Genomic DNA, 21,522 nt, shown 5'->3' on the forward strand with positions numbered 1-21,522 from the left:
TATCAAAGAATTGACAAAACATTGTTTAATGTTTTTGCTTTGGCATATTTTTCAATAATTCCAGTTACCAAGAAATAAATGTCACCTCTTAGAAGTGAAGGGACAATGGGTGCTCCCATCATTAGATATATAGACTTAACAAACCCCTGCCAGACACATAGTAAGCATTCTACATGCACAGTAGCAATGTTATTAAATTTTATCCAGTACATAGCATGGAATAAGTTCAAAATGTATACTGGTTGGGTAAATAGATGAAAGAGTGAACGAGAACCAGTAATTGCTCCATATATTGGTGGGAGGTTATGTTTTTTCTAGGGAGTGAATTAATCAATGACCTGGCACCAATAATTACTCCCCAAATTGTGAAAATTGTTATTTTTTTCACTGTCTCCCTAAATGCTACATCTAGTAGGTCTTCATAAGTATTGAGTGAATAAATCATGAAAGCAAGCACTGGGTGAGTTAATGAATAAACTGGTACTAGGGAGTTATCCAGATGGTAGCAATTGTTAGAAACATTTTCTTTAACGCTTAGTGCATGTTAAATATTTGTTGAGCTCCCCTAGCCGGTGTGGCTCAGTTGGTTGGGCATCGTCCCATGCATCGAAAGGATTGCCAATTTGATTCTTGGTCAGGGCACAGGCCTGGGTTGTGGGCTTGATCAGAGGTAGGAGGCATGCAGGAGGCAGCCAGTCAATGTTTCACTTTCACATCGATATTTCCCTCTCTGTCTCCCCCTCTCCCTTCCTCTCTTTCTCTAAAAAATAAAAATTTAAAAAAAATCAATTAAAAACGTGTTTGTTGAGCTATCTGAACTAGCCCACCTCTGGATCTGCTACTCCAGGACAAATCCTGGGACCTAAGCCAGAGGCCACTTTATCGGGTTTTTTCCCTCTTCCCTACAGAGGGTGCTGGAAGGAGGCTGAGTTGGGCCCCCTTCCCTTCCACTAACATGCCCTCTTGTCTCCCTGCTCTTCCCACACAGGATGATGCAAACCTTGATCCACTTATTGAAATGCAACATTGGCACTGGGCTCCTGGGTCTTCCCGTGGCCATGAAAAATGCCGGCATCTTGGTAAGAGGAATCTGGTGATGAAAACTAGGTTTACCCACTTCAGGGAATGGGGTGGTGGGTCTCTGAGGCCTTTGCACTGTTTATCAATAGACAGTTTGGGGGTAACCTCTGTAAGAGCAAATGTGAATGCAGGCATCAATCCACAGGAGCCAACCTGGAGCCCAGAGGTGACAGGACATTATTCTTTTCCCAGTTTTATTGAAGTATAATTGACATGCAGCTATGTATAAGTTTAAAGTGTACCACATAATGACTTGACCTAGAGTTATTGTGAAATGATTACTACAATAAGTTTAGCTAACATTCATCCTCCTGTTAGAAAAAAATGTTTTTCCCTTGAGATGAGAACTTTTAGGATCTATTCTTTGCAACTTTCAAATATACCCCACAGCAGTGTGAACTGCAGTCCTCGCGCTGTACACACATCCCCAGTACCTATTTATCTCATAACCGGAAGTTTGACCACCTTCATTCAATTCCCCCATCACCCTGCCCTTATTCTTCAAGACCATCCTCACAGACTGACACATAGTCAACATTGCCAGAGTCCTCCCCATGCCCCAGGATCACCCACCCTATTTCATTCGTTCACAGTAGCAGCCTGGTCCCTGAAGTTAGTATGAACATGTGGCTTCTGTTTCAGTCCATTTGATCAACTCTGAGAGAGTGGCTTGGAAGAAGAGGATAACATCTTCTCCAGTCCCCCACCCTCCCTGCCCCCCACCTCTGTCTCTTCTTAGGCCATTCCCTTCTCCCTCCTCTATAAAACTTGACTGATTCCTTTTGACATTAATGTCACTGTCACCTTCTGGTTTTCTAGAACTTATACCTACCTCACCTGGAATTCTTACAGCACTTACAAAAGACACACTTCTTTTCTAATATTACTTCTTTTCTAATATTTCTATCTTCCTCACTTACCTGAAAGTTCTGAGGGCAGGAACTTTGATTTATCTTAACACCTCTCCACCGTACCTACCGTAGTGACTGGCACACGGGAAGTCCCAATTCATGTGTACTGAATTAATGCCAAACAGACGATTTCCATTTAATCAAAGTGAGTTTCTCCTCCATCCAGGCCTGGTAAGTGGCTCCATGTCTAAAGAAGGCATATTGAGACCCTGGCTTCTGTTATAACCTCCAACCTGTGGCAGTTCTAACCCAGAAATGGACTCTCCCCTTCGGAATTCTCAGGGTTCTAGAATTTCTGAAGAGTATTATTACCCCATTGCCACTGTCTTTGCCCGTGTGGATTTTGCCGTTTAAGATAATTCTTTTGTCCTTTGATTTTGCTTCCTAATCTCCCACCAGAACCTTTGACCATAATTCGCTTGAGAACTATGTATATTGAATAACCATTATGTGCATTCTTAGGGCCTGGGAATATAGAAGTAAATAAGGCAAAGTCTCTGCTATAAGGAGGTTACATTCTAGTGGAATCTAGTGGTACTTTTGATCTCTCATTTGTTTCTTTATGATAGATAATATTATATCAGGTCACATCTCTAAAGGTATGAGTGTCCAGAACAAAGGAGGTGAGATGGACCCTCTTTACTCTGTGCCAAGTGCACTGCATGGGAGATTATGATTAATAATGAGCCCTGTTTTTTAATCTCTTCCCACATACAAAGAAAAAATGGAAACTATGTGAGAAGATACGTTCATTAGCTTGATTACAGTAATCATTTTACTTTACTATCTATGTGTATATCAAATCATCATGTTGTACACCTTAAATATATACAATTTTTAATTAAAAATAAAAGAAATATTGACAAATTAGATATACTAAGTCAGTGACTCTCAACTGAGGACAATTTTTCACACACGTCCCCAAAGGTATTGACAATGTCTAGAGACATTCTTGGTTGTCACAACTTGTTTGGAAAGGGAGCATGCCACTGATTCCTGGTGAGTAGAGGCCAAGGAATGCTGCTGAACATCCTAAAACACACAGGACAGCCCCCACAACCAAGAATCGTCTGGCCCAAAATGTCACCAGTGCCCGTGTTGACAACCTGTGCTAGAGGAAAAAGCCCCAAGTCTGGGAAGGTAGTGAGTGCTCTGTCACTGGAAGTGTCCTAGTGGAGGTTGGGCAGCCACTTTATAGTGATGCTAAGAAGAGCATGTAGGCCAGAACATCTGGAGGCATTAGGACATTCAGGCAGGGGCTCTCATCCCAGAGGCAGCTTTATTATCAGAGGCTGGGAGAGGCCCGGGTGTGGGAGCGATCAGTGTGTGGCTAACCATCCCCACCTCTCTCCTGCCCTCCAGGTCGGTCCCCTCAGCCTGCTGGTCATCGGGATCATCACAGTGCACTGCATGGTCATCCTGGTGAACTGCGCGAATCACCTCAGTCACAGGTGAGAGTCCTGCTTCTCTCTCAGTCCGTGCCAGGCCCTGTCTGAGGGTGTGTTGAGTTTCCTTTGACATTAACCCAATTACCTGGTCATTTCTTCAAGCCACCACCGCCCCTGCTGTTCTAGATTCTACAGAGGCGGTGATAAAGAACCTCCACTGGAAACTCCTAGGTTCAGGCCCAACTCGGCTGCTAACTAGCTGGATGATACTGTCAAGTTCCAGCTCCCCCTGAACCTAGAAAGATCACATTGATACAAGATGCAAACATGCTCTATAAACCGCCATGTATATGTGAGATACTTAGAGATATTTTTCTTCCTCTATTCTTCCCACCCTCAAACTCCCCCACCTCCCATATGCACATTTTGTATGGGTAATTTGTTCCAGTAAACCTTTTGGGGGACAATTTAGTAAAGGTAAAAAAGTTAGCAATGAAATGACTGGTTTGCAATTACATCAGTCATTAATAAAGCACACATCTGATACTCAGTATTTATATTTTTTAAACTTCAATGCAAAGAAAAGACAAATGCAGTGAAAACAAGTAATGCTGAGAGATTCCTATTTAAAAACTACCATTTGCCCTAACTCGTTTGGCTCAGTGGATAGAGCATCAGCCTGTGGACTGAAGGGTCCCAGGTTCGATTCCGATCAAGGGCACATGCCCGGGTTGCAGGTTCGATCCCCAGTAGGAGGCGTGCAGGAGGCAGCTGATCAATGATTCTCTTATCATTGATTTTTCTATCTCTCTCTCCGTCTCCCTTCCTCTCTGAAATCAATAAAAATATATATATATATTTTTTAAAAATTCCATTCATGGGTGATTGGTAATTCCTTATGGCCCACCACCTGGTGGCTCTCTATCCATGGCACTGAGCTGTTCCGGAGGTGTGTAAGGCTAACCGTGTCATCAGACACGTGCAGAAAGACTTCCAAAGTCAAAGTTGATGAAACTCCTCATAAAGCCAATTTATCAAACCCAAATAGGTGTATCTGGAGACTGTATCAGTCACACCTAACTTGTGGAGCACTTTCCAGCTCACAAACACTGTTAAGAGCACTTACTCATTCTGCAATTAAATTTATTGCACAATTACACTGTGGCAGGCACATGGCGAGAGCTTTGCAAGCCTTCTTCTCTTTACTCCTTACAGTAAACTTTTATAGCACCATTATTCCCATTTTACAGATGAGCAAACTGAGACTTAGATCTGAGTTAGATGCCCTGCTCAGGGTCACAAAGCTAGGGAGTGGCAGAGCTGGTACTCCAAGACTTTTCTGACTCTACTCTAACATTTTGCAAATTTCTTTATCCCTCAAGCCTACTGGGGCCATTATATCACCAAGTAGTCTTCTAATATCTATGCCATTCATGATAGCCTTCCCCTGGGGTTTGTTTGTTGTTGTTGTTGTTTTCAATGACTTGTTTTTCTTTCTTTCTTTCTTTTTTTCTAATACAGAGTTTACAGACTGATGGCATAAGAGCTGACTAGGGCCTTTGGATATGTTTTGGGGAAATTCCACAGTTTTTGCTTTGTTTTGTTTTAGACTATGTTTAAAAATTTGGAGATTTCACATTTTAAAAAAGATCTTCACCTTCTTCTTGCCCATTAGACAGTCTGGCACCTCTGGGGCTTCACTCCGTTATCATTCAGCTGAAGCCAAGTCCCAGCCAACCCCTTTTAGGACGGGGAATGAACCAGAGGGTTTGCCACTGTCTCCATTATTCCCCGTTGTCTCATACCAGCCCCTCTCACCACATTACTGATACAGGTCTGGTTCCCAGAGCTTTTGAATTTGTAATTCTCAGACCAATATTTGCCAGTCCTATGCATTGTGACCTCCTTTATATTTGAAATGCCAAGCACAGTAATAATAAAAATAGAAGATTCATGCTGCCTTCCCATCTCTGTATCCATCTCTCACTATCTCCTCCCCCAAACCCAGACTGAGGCCCAGAAATCTAAAGAGACCTACTCAAGGTCTCCCAGCTATCAGAGAGGGCATATTGGGATCTAAACCCTGGCTTCCTGACAAGTCTGGGGACCTTTTCCCCTCCCAGCTACTCCCCTCAGCCCTGCAATTGACACGGGGACCAGGGCCCTCAACAAACTGCTGCTGCTCCCACTTACTCAGGAAGGCCTTCCCCACCCCGAGGAAGGGCCACCGAGGGAAGAGGGACAAGATAGGCTGGAATGTGGGTGTCACATCCTACAGGGCTGCTGGACAGGAACCCGAGTATCATCTTTGCGTGTGATGTGGTCCCAGATAGGCCTCCCAAATGTCCCAACAGCCTCAGCAGTGGGAAGGAGGGAATGTAAGCCCAGAAACCCAACCCCTCTCTCCCTATCCCCTCCTCCCCCTGACCAGGCGTGCACACGTCACACCTCCTTTCACGTCCCCTCTCCCCTGGTTTGCAGGCCTAATCAATTCACAGCTACTGTTTGCTTTTTAAAAATCCACTTAAATAGTAGTATTTAAAATAAAACTGCTACAAAAAGAGAAAAAAAGCTGACTCCTGAAAGTTGTTCAAGTATACTGTTACAAAATATTTCAGTAATAGTGTTGCTAGAAAATAACTAGAATGCTCCATGTTAACACACAACTATATGTATAATAATTACTCACTGTGGGAGTTAATTGTACTTTTCACAAAAATGTTCTAAGTTATGCATTTCTTGTTCTTTTTCTAGACTGCAAAAGAGTTTTGTGAACTATGGGGAGGCCATGATGTATAGCCTTGAAACATGCCCAAACACCTGGCTCAGGACCCACTCGGTGTGGGGAAGGTAATAGTCATAGATGTCATAGCAGTAATAATAACAACAACAATAGCACTAATAACCTTCACCTGATCTTCCTTTATTTCTAGTTACACAGGTTTTAAATGAATGTGTCCTTATTGCAAAGTGTCAAACAATATAGAGCATCTCCTCGAACAGTTCCATTGTCACTCCCACTCTTTACACAAGAAGTAATCACTGCTACCTAGTAGTCAATGGTCCTCTAGACTTGTTTTTCTCTGCATGTATGTGGATATCTGTGTGGGAATGGAAATATATATTTTTAAGATTTAAAAAAAATTTTTTTAATTTTTAAAAAATTTTAGACAGAGGAAGAAAGAGAGAGAAACATCGATCAGCTGCCTCCTGCATGTTCCCTACTGGGGATCCAGCCCCAGCCCAGGCATGTGCCCTGACGGAGAATTGAACCGGCAACCTTTCGGTGCATGGCATGACACCCAACCAACCAAGCCACACCAGCCGGGGCTGAAAATATACACTTTGTTTTGTATTATCTTGTACATTAATTAGAATATTTTTTTGAAATCTGCTCTTTCATCTAGCAATATGTTTCAAATTTCTTTCCACATTGGGACATAGAAATCTCTCTCATTTTTTAAAGCTCGCGATGCTCCCGGTATGGATGTATACCATAGATGTATCTAATCCTTTTCCTAATAGTGAACATCTAGGTTGTTCCCTTGCTTGATAAAAAGTTTTGGCATACAAAATGCTATTCTATGTCTTGGCTCCTCTGATCTTCTCAATGGCTTTGTGAGGTAGGCTGGTGGTTTTTTGTCCTGGGAATATGAAGTAACCAAGGCTCATGAAGACAAAATAACACATCCAAGGACATAGAGATAGTGGTGGAGCAGAGATTCGATCAAGAACCTGACATTTCAGCCCTGGCCAGTATGCATCTTCCCGTGCACCAAGGGGTTGCAGGTTCGATTCCCGGTCAGGGCACATGCCCAGGTTTGCAGGCTCTATCCCCGTAGCGGGTGTGCACGAGGCAGCCCATCCATGTTCTGCTCTCACATTGATGTTTTTCTTTCTCCCTCTACCTTCCTGTCTCTCGAAAAACCCATAAAAATCTTAAAAAAGAACCTTACATTTCAGCCTTCCCAGCAGAGCCCCTCAGGAGGTAGTGAGTCAGCACTGTGGCTCCCAAGATTCCTGTGGCCACTCCTCAGTGGGACTCTCAGTATGTCATTGATCTCCTGATTAGGAGTCATACTAATTATCAGGCAGGTGAAATATTGGGGCAGTAGTAATGGGTGACTCCTAATTGCCCCATCCTTTTTTACCACCGTTTGTCAGTTTCGGATGGCACCATGGGGAAAACGTTTAGGTGGAAAGGGTCCTTAGAGATCACCATAACCATGGCTATTCAAATGGAAGGAAAAAAAATGAAGCCCAGATGCGGCAATAAAGCTGCCCAAGTTTACACAGGAATGTAGTGGCAGAGCAAGGACTGGAATCCAGAGCATCTCGCTCCCACCATTCCATTTCTCTGGCAGTCCGGTACCTGAGAAAGAGTTGGGAAAACATTTATAACAACGATTTGTAATTTTTAGTGTGCCGAGGGATACCTTGGGAGCTTGATGAAAAACTGCTCGTTTCAGCCCTGGCTGGTGTGGCTCAGTTGGTTGAGCCGTGTCCTGTGCACTGAAAGGTTGCCAGTTTAATTCTTGGTCAGGTTATATGCCTGGGTTGCAGGCTCCATCCCCGGTGGTGGTGTGCGGGAAGCGGCAGATCAGTGTTTTGCTCCAGCGTCAATGTTTCTCTCTCTCTCCCTGTCTCTTCCTCTGTCTCTAAAAAAAAAAAAAAAAAAAAAAATCAATGAAAGATTTAAGAAAAACACAAACTGCCCATTGCATGTAGGCAGCAATCATCAATGGATGTTCAAGCCATTAGGTGAAAGGTCATTGGGAAACTTCATGAAGGAAGAATACACCACCAGACCCCAGGTACTAATTTTGGCATCTCATGTTTACACACAGGACAGCCAGGCATGAGGTATCTTATAAAGGGGTACAGTAGAGAGTACAGAGCACGCCTCTGAAATATCCTCACCTGGAAGATAAATGATGAACCTCAGTCTAATCAAGCTACTAGATCTAACACCAGTTTACAGGAAACACAGGATAGAGAAACAAGATAACCAACATTATGAAGTCGTCAACTAAAATCTAGAAAGTGGGCCAACTATGGGACAAAGTATCTGATAGCTTCAATACTAACCAAAAAATTAAAAGTTGCAAAGAAAAACAAATAAAACAGGTCAAAGGGAATCTAGCAGTTTAAAAAACTTAAGAGACTTAATAACAAAATGCAAAATGTATAAACTTTTTTAGAATCTGCAAAATAGACATTTTTGAGCCAATTGGAGAAATATGAATATGGACTGAATATGAAATAATATAAAGGAATTATTGTTAATTTTGTCAGGGTTGGTAATGGCATGATGGCTATTTGCTTAAGTCCTTGTCCATTAGAGTTGCATTCTGAGTTATTGACAGGTGAAGTGCCACGAGATCTTCAGTTTGCTACAAATATTCCAACAAAAGAAGCATGTGTGTGGTGTAGGGTTGAAGGGATAGATGGAAGAGGAGTGGAAAAAACTTCACTGTTGTTGAAGCTGGCATGGGCACACGAGAATTCACTGGATTATTGTCATTGCTTTTGTATATGTTTAAAAATGTGCCTAGTAAAGAGAGAAAAGACTTATCCATTTTGAAATCTCACATGACATCACCCAGTCTCTGACTCAAAAGCTGATTTGAGAGCCAGGGATCTGTTGTTTTTTTGTTGTTTTTTTGTTTTTTGTTTTTTTTTGCCTAAACCTCAGATGATTCTGATGCAATTGATACTACAACCCAATTTTAAAAAACACCGATCTAAACTTTAGAGTCTAAGTAGAGGAGCATATTTTTGTTCCCTAAAAATAAATAAATGCATCCTCAAATGGAGACAATCTAAAAATCTGAAAGAGCCCAGTGTTGCTCAGTGGTTGAGCATTGACCTATGAACCAGGAGGTCACGGTTTGACTCCCGGTCAGGGCACATGCCTTCGTTGTGGGCTCGATCCCCAGCCAGTCGCTAATTCCCTCTCTTTGAAGTCAATAAAAACATATTTTAAAAATAAAAGCATAATGATTATGATGGAATATATTAAATTTTAAAATAATGGATCTTGCTTCCCAGCAATGTCATCAGTTTGGCTCAAAAGTTCAAAAAAATTAATGTGAGTCTATTGTAATTTTTTAAAAAAAGTGGAGAAGGAATAAATGCTAGCTAATAAATTTAGAAGAAGTGACAGATAAAATTAGAAAACCACCACCTTGCAACCACTGATGAAATAATTGATCCAGGCAAGGGTCATTAATGAACGTTAAAACCCTTAGTTTGAGGGGAATCGGATTTTCATGCCATCTCAAAGTTTTACCATCAGATTACAAAGAAGGAAATGTACATTGGAAAAGCCTGGCAGTCACTTCGCAGTGTAACCACAGGACATCATGTGCCTCCCAATATGATGAAAAAACGTACAAAATATCATTTATGTGGTATGCTTACCAAAGTGCTTATCTGGACCTGATCATGAGGAAACAATTATACAAGTCCACAATGGGGACATTCAGCATGACAGTTGGCCTGGACTCTTCCCAGAACAACAAGGTCGTGGAAATCAAAAAAGGCGGATTTGGGGCTGTTCCACATGAAAAAAGACTAAAGAGACACAGTCTTAATGCAATATACAAAGCTTGATTAGATTCTGAATTAAAAAAACACACACAGCTAATCAAGATATTTTGGAGAGAACTGGGTCATTTAAAAATATGGACTATATGTATATATTGAAGTTGATTTTCTGGGCATCATAGTCTTAAGAGAGGTATGCCAAGGTATTTAGAGTTGACGTGTTCTATCTACAATTGGCTTTCAGATGGTTCTGAAAAAGTGTGTGTGTGTGCATGTGCGTGTGCGTGCGTGCGTGTGTGTGTGTGTGTGTGTGTGTGTGAAATCATACATGATGCAGTTAGGGCCAAAAGTTAACAATTGGTATATCTAGTTAAAGTATATATGGATGTTAATTATACTAGTCTTTCACTTTTTTCTGTGGGCTTGAAAATTTTCAATATAGAAAAGTGGGGAAATATTTAAAATAACAGAAATAATTATTTCAAAAAATAAAAATTAGTTCATTTTTAAAAAATAATTTTCTCCCTCTGTCTGCTTCTTCTTTTCCTTCCCAGGTACACTGTCAGCTTCTTATTAATCGTCACTCAACTGGGCTTCTGCAGTGTGTATTTTATGTTTATGGCAGACAATTTACAACAGGTAAAGAGGCCTCTTCTAGACAGAATGGGAGGAAAGCAGACCTCCTACTGCTAGGGCTGCATGAGCAAAAGTATAGAGTTCAGATCATGGGAGGAGATGGCTTCATTTCTAACCCCTGATGAGACTACTCTTGGGAGTTTTCTCAGTCCTGGGAATCACTCTTTTAAAGGATCATAGAGGGGTGTAACCAGGATGGAGAGAGGCTTACAAGCACGTCCAATCAGAAATAATTGAGATTTTTTTTTTTAGCCTGAAAAGTGTTAGTAAGATTTACTTTAAGTATCTGAGGGTTGTCATACAGAGATGACTAATTAAATGTAAGGCGAACAAGCTACAACCTTGCCCTCATTACATTCCTAACAGGCATTACAAATCAATCTTAGCCTTCTCTCTTGACTTCATGGATTAGAGAGAACATTTTTGGGTTTGTGCTCTCAAACAGCCAGAACTATAACAAGTAATGTAGACGGAATATTCAAGTAGATAGATGGTGCCCAATATTGAGAGCTTTCTAAAGTGGAAGAAAATACCTTTGTGTCATCAACTTCCGATGTTTGGGTGTAGGAAAGAAAACCATTTCATAGGGAAGAAGAGGTTGGGCTAGATGACAAAAGGACCCTTTGCCCTTGAGATTTTATGATTCTAAGAGTTTCTGGTTGTCACAGTCATGGGCACTGCGGTCAGGGTAACCAGATTTGGCAAATAAAAATATATAACACTCAGTTAAATTGGAATTTCAGGTAAGCAGCAAATAACTTTTTTTTTTTTACTATGATTATGTCCTATGTGATATTTGGGACGAGTTTTACTAAAAAGTTACCTGTTCACCATTTGAAATAGAGACTTAAGTGGGTATCCCTTGTTTAATCTTTACCCCTAACTGTACTCCCTCCTTTGTACTCTATGTCAGATAGTGGAAGAAGCCCACGTGACCTCCAACACCTGCCAACCCAGGAAGATGCTGGTGCTGACTCCCATCCTGGACATTCGCTTCTACATGCTGACCATCCTGCCCTTCCTGGTCCTGTTGGTGTTTATCCAGAACCTCAATGTGCTGTCCGTCTTCTCGACTCTGGCCAACATCACCACCCTGGGGAGCATGATTCTGATCTTTGAGTATATCATGAAGGTCCGTGCCTGAAGCCAGAAGCGGGTCAGTGTCTGGGGTTTCTGAGACACCCGGGGAGCGTTATTACCTTTATGGGCAGGTCAAGGTAAGCAAGGTGACCCCCTGCTCTGAGCAGCCCCTGCTATGGTGATAGCTGTGAACACTTTTTTTTTTTTTTAAGATTTTTAATTATTTATTTTTTTTAAATATATTTTATTGATTTTTACAGAGAGGAAGGGAGAGGGATAGAGAGCCAGAAACATCAATGAGAGAGAAACACCGATCAGCTGCCTCCTGCACACCCCCCACTGGGGATGTGCCCGCAACCAAGGTACATGCCTTTGACCGAAATCGAACCCGGGACCCCTCAGTCTGCAGGCCGATGCTCTATCCACTGAGCCAAACCGGTTAGGGCAGATTTTTAATTATTTTTAAGATTTTTTTGTGTGTGTAAGAGTTTTTATTCTTATTGACTTTTAGAAAGAGAGAGGAATCCTTATCTGGGCTGTGCCCCTAACTTGGAGAGTAGCCTCAGGCAATTCCCCTCTCCTCCCTGCGTCCCACATTTAAAGATGAGAGGGCTCCCAATAGCAAAAAGGTAGAAGCAACCCAAATGTGCATCACTGGACAAATGGATAAACAAATAGGGTAAATACATACAATGAAATATTATTCAATCTTAAAATGGAATGAAATTCTGATCTATGGTACAACATGGATCAACCTTAAAGACATGATGCTAAGTGAAGTAAGCCATCACAAAAGGACAAATATGGTATGATTTCACTTACATGAGGTGCCTAGAATAGTCAAATTCATAGAGATAGAAAGTAAATTAGGGGTGACCAGGGGGCCGGATAATGGGGAGTTATTAATGGGTACAGAGTTTCAGTTTGGGATGATGAACAAGTTTTGGAGATGGCTAGTGGTGTTACTTGCACAACAATGTGAATGTATTTAATGCCACTGAACTGTACACTTGAAAATGGTTAAAATGGTAAATTTTATGCTATGTGTATTTTACCACAATAAAGATAACTTTTTAAAAGATGAGAAGGCTGAGCAAGTCTAGATATCTCCTGGGTGCTCATAGCACTTTCTCTGTTGATATCAGGGTTGGCCCAGCTTTCTACCAGGCAATGATTTTTGTGCCATGGCAAAGCCAATGCCCTTCTTCCCCTTCCTTTCAGGAGATTCCAGATCCCAGCAACCTGCCCTTGATGGCAAGCTGGGAGAACTTCCTGCTGTTCTTCGGTACAGCCGTCTTCACGTTTGAAGGCGTCGGTATGGTAAGATGGATGTGGGCTTTGAGCGAAGCGTCCCTTGTGCTCTCGAGGGAAGCCAGTCATTGTCCCGGCTGAGCAAATAATAGTATTTATGGAAAGTGAGAATATGATCTTCTCCTGGTGGAAGGGAATGTCAGGACCCATTCTCAGGGCATCAAATGCCCCTTTCACCACACTAAGCTTTAAAGACTGAGTGAGAATTCACTATTCAGCCCAGATGGAGGAGGAGGGCAGTCCTGGCGATAGAGAGCATGGAGGGAAGTGTAAGGGGGTGTGGCCATGTGGAGAGGCCCCTTCCTGGCCCCAGGGCCACCAGGAAAAGAATGTCTGTGCTTGTGGGGAACCCGCTCCTTCACAAGGCGTCACATCTCCTTCTACCTTTCCCTTTACAACTTCCTTTCGCCACCAGGTTCTGCCTCTCCAAAACCAGATGAAGCATCCACAGCAGTTTTCTTTGGTTCTGTACTTGGGGATGTCCCTTGTCATCATCCTCTTCATCTGCATGGGTTCGTTCGGCTACATGAAGTTCGGGTTGAACACCCAGGCCAGCATCACTCTCAACTTGCCCAATTGCTGGTATGTCCCTGCCACCCAGGGTGGGCTCTGAGTCTTAGCAACAGAATGTGGCATTTCCTTGGGTTATTATTAGCGAGAAATACTAACTGCTAATGTGTGCATTATAATAACAGGTACATTTGACAATCCAGGCACTACGAGTTAGCATCCTTACTTTCAATTCCATTTAATAGGTGAGGAAATTGATATTTGGAGAGGTAAGTAACTCGCCTGGTGCATATTGTTTGGGAGAAGCTGAAGCTTGAAACTGAATCTGTCTGACTCTATGATTCAAAGGCCCTAAAACAGGAAAGATCAGGAGTATCTGGAAAACAGAAACAGCAGCGATAAAAAGTATAACTCCAGAGTAATAATTCAGGGTCCTGCAGGTGGACAGATGACGTCCACGCTCTCTCAGGATTAATTGGTTATACACAAAGTGCTTAGGAAAGTGTCTGGCACATAGTAGGCACTCATTGAATGTTGGCTGTTATCATGGTTATGTGTCCCCACACCCTGGGTCTTTTGGGGAAGGTAGGATGGTGGGCCATTCATTTCCCACAAGGCCACAACTGCAAAATGAGAAACATATCACCAGCCCCACCCTCCTCCCTGCGTTGTAGTAATGACTGGATGATAAATGTGGCATTTCTTTGAAGCTGAGACTTATTTTACACAAGTCATATAGCATCCTCATAAGCTGTTCCTATTCTGGGCAATTTGGGCTGCCACTGGCCACCTGGGACAGGGCGTTTTCCTTCCGGGGGGGCCTCAATGGGAAAACATGGACATCGGGTGCCATGAGGACTTTACACCTGCTGTAAACCTGGCTGGGCATGAGAGTCACCAGAGCAGCCTGCAAGAAGGGATAAACAGCCGAAACCGGTTTGGCTCAGTGGATAGAGCGTCGGCCTGCGGACTGAAGGGTCCCGGGTTCGATTCCAGTCAAGGGCATGTACCTTGGTTGCGGGCACATCCCCAGTGGGAAGTGTGCAGGAGGCAGCTGATCGATGTTTCTCTCTCATCGATGTTTCTGGCTCTCTATCCCTCTCCCTTCCTCTCTGTAAAATATCAATAAAATATATTTAAAAAAAAAAAAAGAAGGGATAAACAAATAACCCTCTCTCATAATGAGAGCAACAGCTAAGAAAAAATGCCCATGATGACACAGTTCACAGACAAATCCCAGAAAATGGCATTTTATATATTTTTTAAATGCTATGTCTCCCTCATAACAGAAATGCCAATTTTTTAAAAGCCCAAAGGCAAAGAGCAGCAGGTGTTCACACACTGTTTGGGCAAGGATGTGGAAATCAGCCCTCCAACAGGCCAGGACCACACACAGCCACTGTCAACAGCTATCGCAATAGTAAATCTCATATACTTCTACCCATCATTGTTACCTCAGGGATTACACACTGTATGTGCAGAGATATATGTACAAGGATAATCTTGGCAGCATTGTTTACTGGCAAAAAAAAAAAAACACACAAAAAAAACAACACTAGGAATAATCTAAATATCCATTCACTGGGGACTGGTTAAAAAACTGTAGTATATCCACGCAATTGGAATACCAAGCAGCTGTTAAATAAAAGAGCCAGATCTATGTGTACTGATAGGGAACGATCTCCAAGACATAGTTAATGAACAAAGAGAGCTCAGTGGTGTGTAGAGGATGCGGCCATGTGAGTGTGTGCATGTGTGTTTGTGTGTATGTGTGTATCTAAGTAAGCTTGCATATCTACTGATTTCTGGAAGGGCTACAAGAAAACTGTTAGAGGGATTGCCTGTGGAGAGAGAAACTGGTGACTGGGGATTAAGGGTGGGAGGGAGGTTTTTCACTATATGACTTTAGTGCTATGTATTTTACTCTATGCCGATACACCTTTTTATGTTTTATTTTTTTTATTTTTTAGTTAATCCTCACCCAAGGATATTTTTCCATTGATTTTTAGAGAGAGTGGAGGGGAGGGGAAGAGACAGAGAGAGAGAAACTTCAATGTGAGAGAGACACATCGATTGGTTGCCTCCCGACAGCCTGACCAGGGGATCATGCCTACAATGGAGTATGTGCCCTTGATCAGAATTGAATCTGGGACCCTTTAGTCCACAGGCCGACGCTCTATCCACTGAGCCAAACCAACTAGGGTGATACACCTTTTTAAAAAACTAAAAGAAAAAAGACACTGATTTCTGAGCCACATACTTGCTGAATAAGAATCTCCAGGGATGTGCACTTTTAATAAGCTTCCAGGTGGCTCTGATGCAGGTCCAGCCTGAGCCGTTGGAAGTTAGCCAGCTCTGTCACAGGCACGGCTTCTGAGCAGTGAGCAAGTCCTGGATGGCCCTGCCCAGGAGCCACGTCGCATTTTCCGTCCTATCTGTCTGTCTGCAGGCTGTACCAGTCAGTCAAGTTGATGTACTCTATTGGCATCTTCTTCACCTACGCCCTCCAGTTCCACGTCCCCGCTGAGATCATCATCCCTTTCGTCGTCTCCCAGGTGTCAGAGAGCTGGACACTGTTTGCAGACCTGTCTGTCCGCACAGCCTTAGTCGGTGTGACCTGTGAGTAGGATAAGGGCATTCATTGACCAAAGCTGTGGCTGGGAGCCACATTGGCATCTACCTCACTATTACTGGCTCTGCCACTTGCCTTCTTCGTGAGCTTGTGCAAGATACTTTAGCTCTCTGAACCTCAACTTTCCACCTGAAAAATGGGCTTAACAGAACTACCACATATAGTAATCTCTACCACCTACACATAGAAGGTATACATTATAGTAATCTCTACCACCTACACATAGAAGGTATACATTAACTGGTTTATGGAAGGAAGAAGTATCATTCATTGGATCACACTCCTGTCTGCCTTCTGTATGCCAGGCATGGTGCTGATATTATCAAATACTCATGAAAGCCTAGCAGCGCAATAGTAACACTTGAGAAACTGTGGCTCACACAATTTAAGTGACGTGCCCAAATCATATAGCTGCTAAGTGACAGAGCTGGGATTTGAATGTGGGTTGTGTTGCACCAAAGTCTGTGTTTTCCGTTGTGCCATATTCCTTTCTGTCATAAATTAGGGTCAAGTCCCCAATCATAAAGTTGTGTTTAACTGTAGGGAAAACCCCCCAGGGGCTGATTTGTTAAGGGCTTGGAGATCACTCTTTGGGTGCACTCTTTTCTCTCCCTTCCACCCTCCTTCCCTTCTCTCATGCTTCTTTCCATTCACTTATTCACTCATTCATTCTACACTGGGTGCTCTAGTAGATGTCTGGGAAACATCATGAACATGGGAAGGCATCACTAGAGACCGCTGACATAATACCATGCTCTGCTTCTTGCACAGACTGAGTGAACAGGGATGCTGGGGGTTCTTTCTCGAAGCATGTCCAGAGATCAGAAAAGGTGCCCCAAGAGGAATGGGGGAAGGAACCAGGAGAAGTGAGGGTTTGGGTAACTTCTATATCTGTCCTCAGCCACCTGTGGAATTATTGTGAAAGAGAGAGAGCGCAAATTGAGTCTTAAAAGCTCCATGCGTCCAAGTTTAAAGTTGGGGGAATCCTGTCTCAATTGGGGGTCAGGAGGAACTGTGTAGTGCTTGGAGCAGCCCAGCAGAGAGCCATCAGATGTTATACTTTCCTTAACTGGGGTTCTGTAAGCAGAAACAGCACCTGCTCGGTTTAAGGTGTTACAGAGTTCCCAGTCTGTTCCAAGACATCAGGAACCTGACAATATGTTGTTTTGAGATCCTTCCTAAGGAATGGTGTCAGTTGAAGAGAAAAACTGAGTGGTTCAGGCCACTCAGGTTCAGGGAAGACATCGCTAGAGACAGCTGACCTAATACTATGTCCTGCATCTGGTATAGGCTGAATGACCACTTCCTCCTCCTTTATTCATCTGTCAATTGTTACTTTTTATTCATTCAACAACTGTTTGTTGAGCACCCAACATATGCTTGACATTGTGCTAGGCACGAGGGACACAATTGTGAATAAGGAGGAAGAAAGGGTTCCTGCCTTCCTGAGGCTTACAGTTGAGTGGGAAATATATGCAGGAAAATAACTACAGCAATAAAATGTGCCATCTGATGGTTAGGGTCATAAGAACAAGATACCCTAAGAGCACATACCCTTAGCCTTGGTCAGTTCAGACCTGAAAGACAAGTAGGAGGTAGATGGAGGAGTGAAGAGTGTACCATGTGTAGGGAGCAGGCTCTGCACAGATCTGAAGCAAGTATTGACATCTGGCCTTTTTGGAAAACTAAAAGCAGTGGGGAGTGATCAAACATGAAGCCAGAGGATTTGCAGGGCCCTAAGGAGAGCAGGCCACAGAGAGCCATGGAAGGACTCTGAGCAATGGGATGACATGACCAGACCTGACCCTTAGAGAGCACCCTTCCGGTCTATCTTGCTTTAGAGCTTCCTTGAACGTATCTTCTCTGCCCTGTCACTGTGAGCTCTCTTGGAGAACAGACACTTTTCTCTGTACCTCTTTAAGAAATTTACTAAAGATCTGATGAAGGAATACTGTGATAGAGACCATTCCATTTGAGGATTGATGGGTTCCCAACCATGAGAGTCTGTCTCTCTCATTCTCTGATTAGATGTGTTGAAGCAATTTCATAAACATGTGATATTTTCTTCAAGAGCCAGCAAACTAATAAGGGTGCTTTCCAAACAGGTTTCTCCTAATTTGTTCATAGGACAATCCTATGGTTGTATAAAGTTGAATCACATAGGTTGTATATTTATTCATTCCTCTTTAAACATTATCAAAATTGGACTCCCCTAGAAAAATTCATGATATATGTTTATTATATGCATAAAAGACAGAGATTTGAGTATTTATAGGAGATGGGGAGTGAGCAGCCTAATGCTGTCTTCATGTTTTACGTCCTCCTTCATTATGCAGATCCTTTTAAGAGTATGAAAACAAGTGGCTGAGATTCTGTCAGCAACAAGCTATCTCTCATTTTTTATATCCTTGCTTCTAGACAGTGGTTATATTATGTAGATTAGTACAAATTCACCGTAGATTCAGCGTCCAAGTAAGAGTCAAGCATTTGTTGAATACCGATGATACACCAAGTTCCTTCTTATAAATGGGAGGCCCCACAGGAGAGTGGAAAGGCCTTCGATTGGGCATTTTAATGGATTCTCACCTCAGCTGTGTGTCCTCTAGAGCTCTAGATTTCCCCATCTCTACAATGAGTAGGTTATAATAAACAGGTGGTCGAGGGGCCTTTCCAATAAATATTATGTGTGAAAAACCCAATAAGATAAAACATAAAAAGAAAGTGGTCAAAACAGAGGTGGGAGTCCAGAGCCATAATGCCTGACCCACTCAACTCTACAATGGGCTCCTTCCCCACCTCTCCTGAATGGCTTATCAGACAGGTGGAATTATAAGGCTCCCCCAAAATGGTTTCTTTCTGAGCTCCCTTCTTGCAGGAACCTCAGTGACACCATTTCTTTCCCCCTGCAGGTGTCTCAGCCATCATCATCCCCCGCCTGGAGCTGATCATCTCCTTGATGAGCTCTGTGAGCAGCAGTGCCCTGGCCCTCATCATCCCGCCCCTCCTGGAGCTCATCACCTTTTACCCTGAAGACATGAGCTGTGTCACCATTGCAAAGGACATCATGATCAGCATCGTGGGCCTTTTGGGGTGTGTATTTGGGACATACCAAGCCCTCTATGAGTTGATCCAACCCTACAACCATTCCATAGGCAACTCCACAGATGTCCATGCACGTCATTATCTATTTTTATTCTAATAGTTCTCCCTCCTCCCATCCAGAGTTTGACTTCCACTGTGGATATTATATACATTCAGCAAACTCCACCATCTCTATATTAATTAGTGCCTTCTTTACCTTTCTAAGAGAAATGTAGATTACACAAATCTGTACAGAGACCTCTCAGGCTGTGCTATTTTTATCTATCTATCTATCTACTTATTTATTTATTTAGGCTTTGGATATTTTTGGAGGTCTTTCGTACCTCCTAACCAAAACCACATCCAACCATTTGTATTATCAGCCTCATTTAATGGGACAAGGGGTGCCTATTGCCCATGATATCCCTGGAATCACAGACCACACATATTTGTAAATGCAAAAGCAATGGTTTCCTCTATTGGGCAGCAGCTGCCCTTAAAGCATCGGCTTTAGAAAAGTGTACGTTGGGGAAGAGGGTTTTCTATTTAGATATTCTTCTATGTGGAACAGTCCCAGACAGAACAAAATAGAACTTTGCGGTAATTTTATCCAATCATTGGTTCTGCCACTTATTTCCTATGGGATCTTAGGCCCAGAATTTAGGGCTGGTCTGTGGGTAAGTTGTCATGTAGGACCGGATGACAGACAAACCCAGGCACCTGATATGGGTCCACTTCTCTTTGTTGGATCCTTGCTCCAGAACAGCTGCTGGTGGGTCCAACTCTTCAGCATCTATTTGCCACATTCACCCTGACAGCGCTCACAGCTCTGAGGGCTGCCTCTACCTCCCCTAGTACTGGAAGGGCCTACTTTGGGTCAGAAACTATGGATCTGGCCCTCTGGACGGAAAACTGGGGCCAGAGAATTGTCTCAAGGACAGAAGGACAAAGCATGCATATTCTTACATTGGAGGTCGCAAATTGGCCACCCTGAGCCAAATTTTCCCACTGATAAGCCTGTTTGGCCCCTCTGGCCCCTGCACAGTGTTTTAAAAAATAATTACTTGCCAATATCTAAACATTGTAAGATTCCGAATAAAAGTCTGGATTTCCAGCATCTCTAAGGAAAAAAAAAAATTGAAAATCTCGGGCAAACTGGGCCACAACATTCTCACGTGGCACTGTCTATGTCTAGACAGCAGTGGCCCCTACAAACAGCATGTGCCCTTTCCAACTCACCCAGTCCCCATCATCCCTGATCATATCCCCAACTCCAGACTGGGCGTCGGCTGCCTCACATCCATGCGTATGGGCTGTTATAAAAAGGAAAAAGGGAAGGCACCTGTCTTCCTTGTGGTCCTCGTCACTCATTTATGTCTTGTACTTGGCCCTGCAGGCACCTGAGGTTGTCAACTACCTTAAATACATAGAGGAAGACCCTCACCCCACACCCTGCCTCTCCAGGATACATTGTGCCCCAATCGCAGATGTTAATGGGGGAACAGACTGAGCTCCACTAGTTCAGGCCCTTCACTGTCCGAGGGGGTTGGAGTAAAATGAAAACTGATAATACTCTCACTCTGCTTTTAAGTTAGTGATAAAAAAATTTTAATGAGAAAAATCATTCAAGGTACTTCAGGAGAGCAAGACTGGGTTGGTCTGAACTTGGGGTTACAACACACGTTCATTCTCTTCCTTGAGTGCTTGGAAAATAAGTTAAGCTCTTAGAGAGAAAGCCATAGGGGTGAAGAGGAGAATGAAGTGGCCAGCCCAGCAGATGTCCTGAGCCATCAAGAACTGCCAGGATCATCCCACCTTAGGTTAGGGCTGCTTGCCCACACCTAAAATGTAAGTGGCACAAAATTACTTTCAGCGAGGGTAGTAGCATCACTGGGGAAAGGGGCTTGAAGGGGGACAGAAAATCAGAATTTGGCTTTGACAAATGCAAGACAGAGGAAGAGGGACACCTTCCTCACAGGCTTCATTCAGCTGCAGCTGGTGCCACATTAATGGCCTCTAGAGAGACATCGATCTTGAAACAGCCCAGATGTTTCTTGCCGCTGCTTAGGATATTCTGGATGCGGTAGTTTCCCGTACTGAGCCAGCTGGGCAGGTCCAGGTGGGGTATGTTGATAACACTCTTGGGCAGTGAGTATTTGCCCTGCGGAAATGCCAGTGGATCACAGGTCAGTGGGAGCCTACTGATAGAACTCTCTCCTGGAGCCACCTCTAGGTTGCAACCAGGAACCATCCCTCCTCCCATTCTCCTAAGAGCCACAGAAGATTGGAGACTGCCATAGCACCGTAGAGCACTGAAGGTCACATCAAAGTTTCATAGATGAGT

General features: G+C 43.1%; 2 protein-coding genes across 2 annotated transcripts in view; one reads left to right on the forward strand and one right to left on the reverse strand.

Annotated features, from left to right (window-relative positions):
• SLC36A3 (solute carrier family 36 member 3) lies at positions 1-19,296 on the forward strand (the record flags this gene model as incomplete). The annotated part of the gene is made up of 9 exons (XM_080673334.1): positions 1-1,079; positions 3,354-3,442; positions 6,134-6,229; positions 10,483-10,567; positions 11,478-11,696; positions 12,866-12,964; positions 13,371-13,537; positions 15,915-16,084; positions 19,007-19,296. Exons 1-9 carry the CDS (start codon positions 990-992, stop codon positions 19,294-19,296), a joined length of 1,305 nt encoding a protein of 434 aa, XP_080529460.1. The 5' UTR covers positions 1-989.
• The window catches only part of GM2A (ganglioside GM2 activator), an 11,026-nt gene continuing 8,774 nt past the window's right edge, over positions 19,271-21,522 (reverse strand). Inside the window, exon 4 of the mRNA XM_080674731.1 lies at positions 19,271-21,339. Within this exon, the coding sequence (XP_080530857.1) occupies positions 21,160-21,339 (180 nt within the window). The 3' untranslated portion in view covers positions 19,271-21,159. The remainder of the gene's footprint in view (positions 21,340-21,522) is intronic.

The sequence above is a fragment of the Plecotus auritus genome (assembly GCF_963455305.1).
Source record: "Plecotus auritus genome assembly, chromosome: 6".
Classification (NCBI taxonomy): Eukaryota; Metazoa; Chordata; class Mammalia; order Chiroptera; family Vespertilionidae; genus Plecotus; species Plecotus auritus.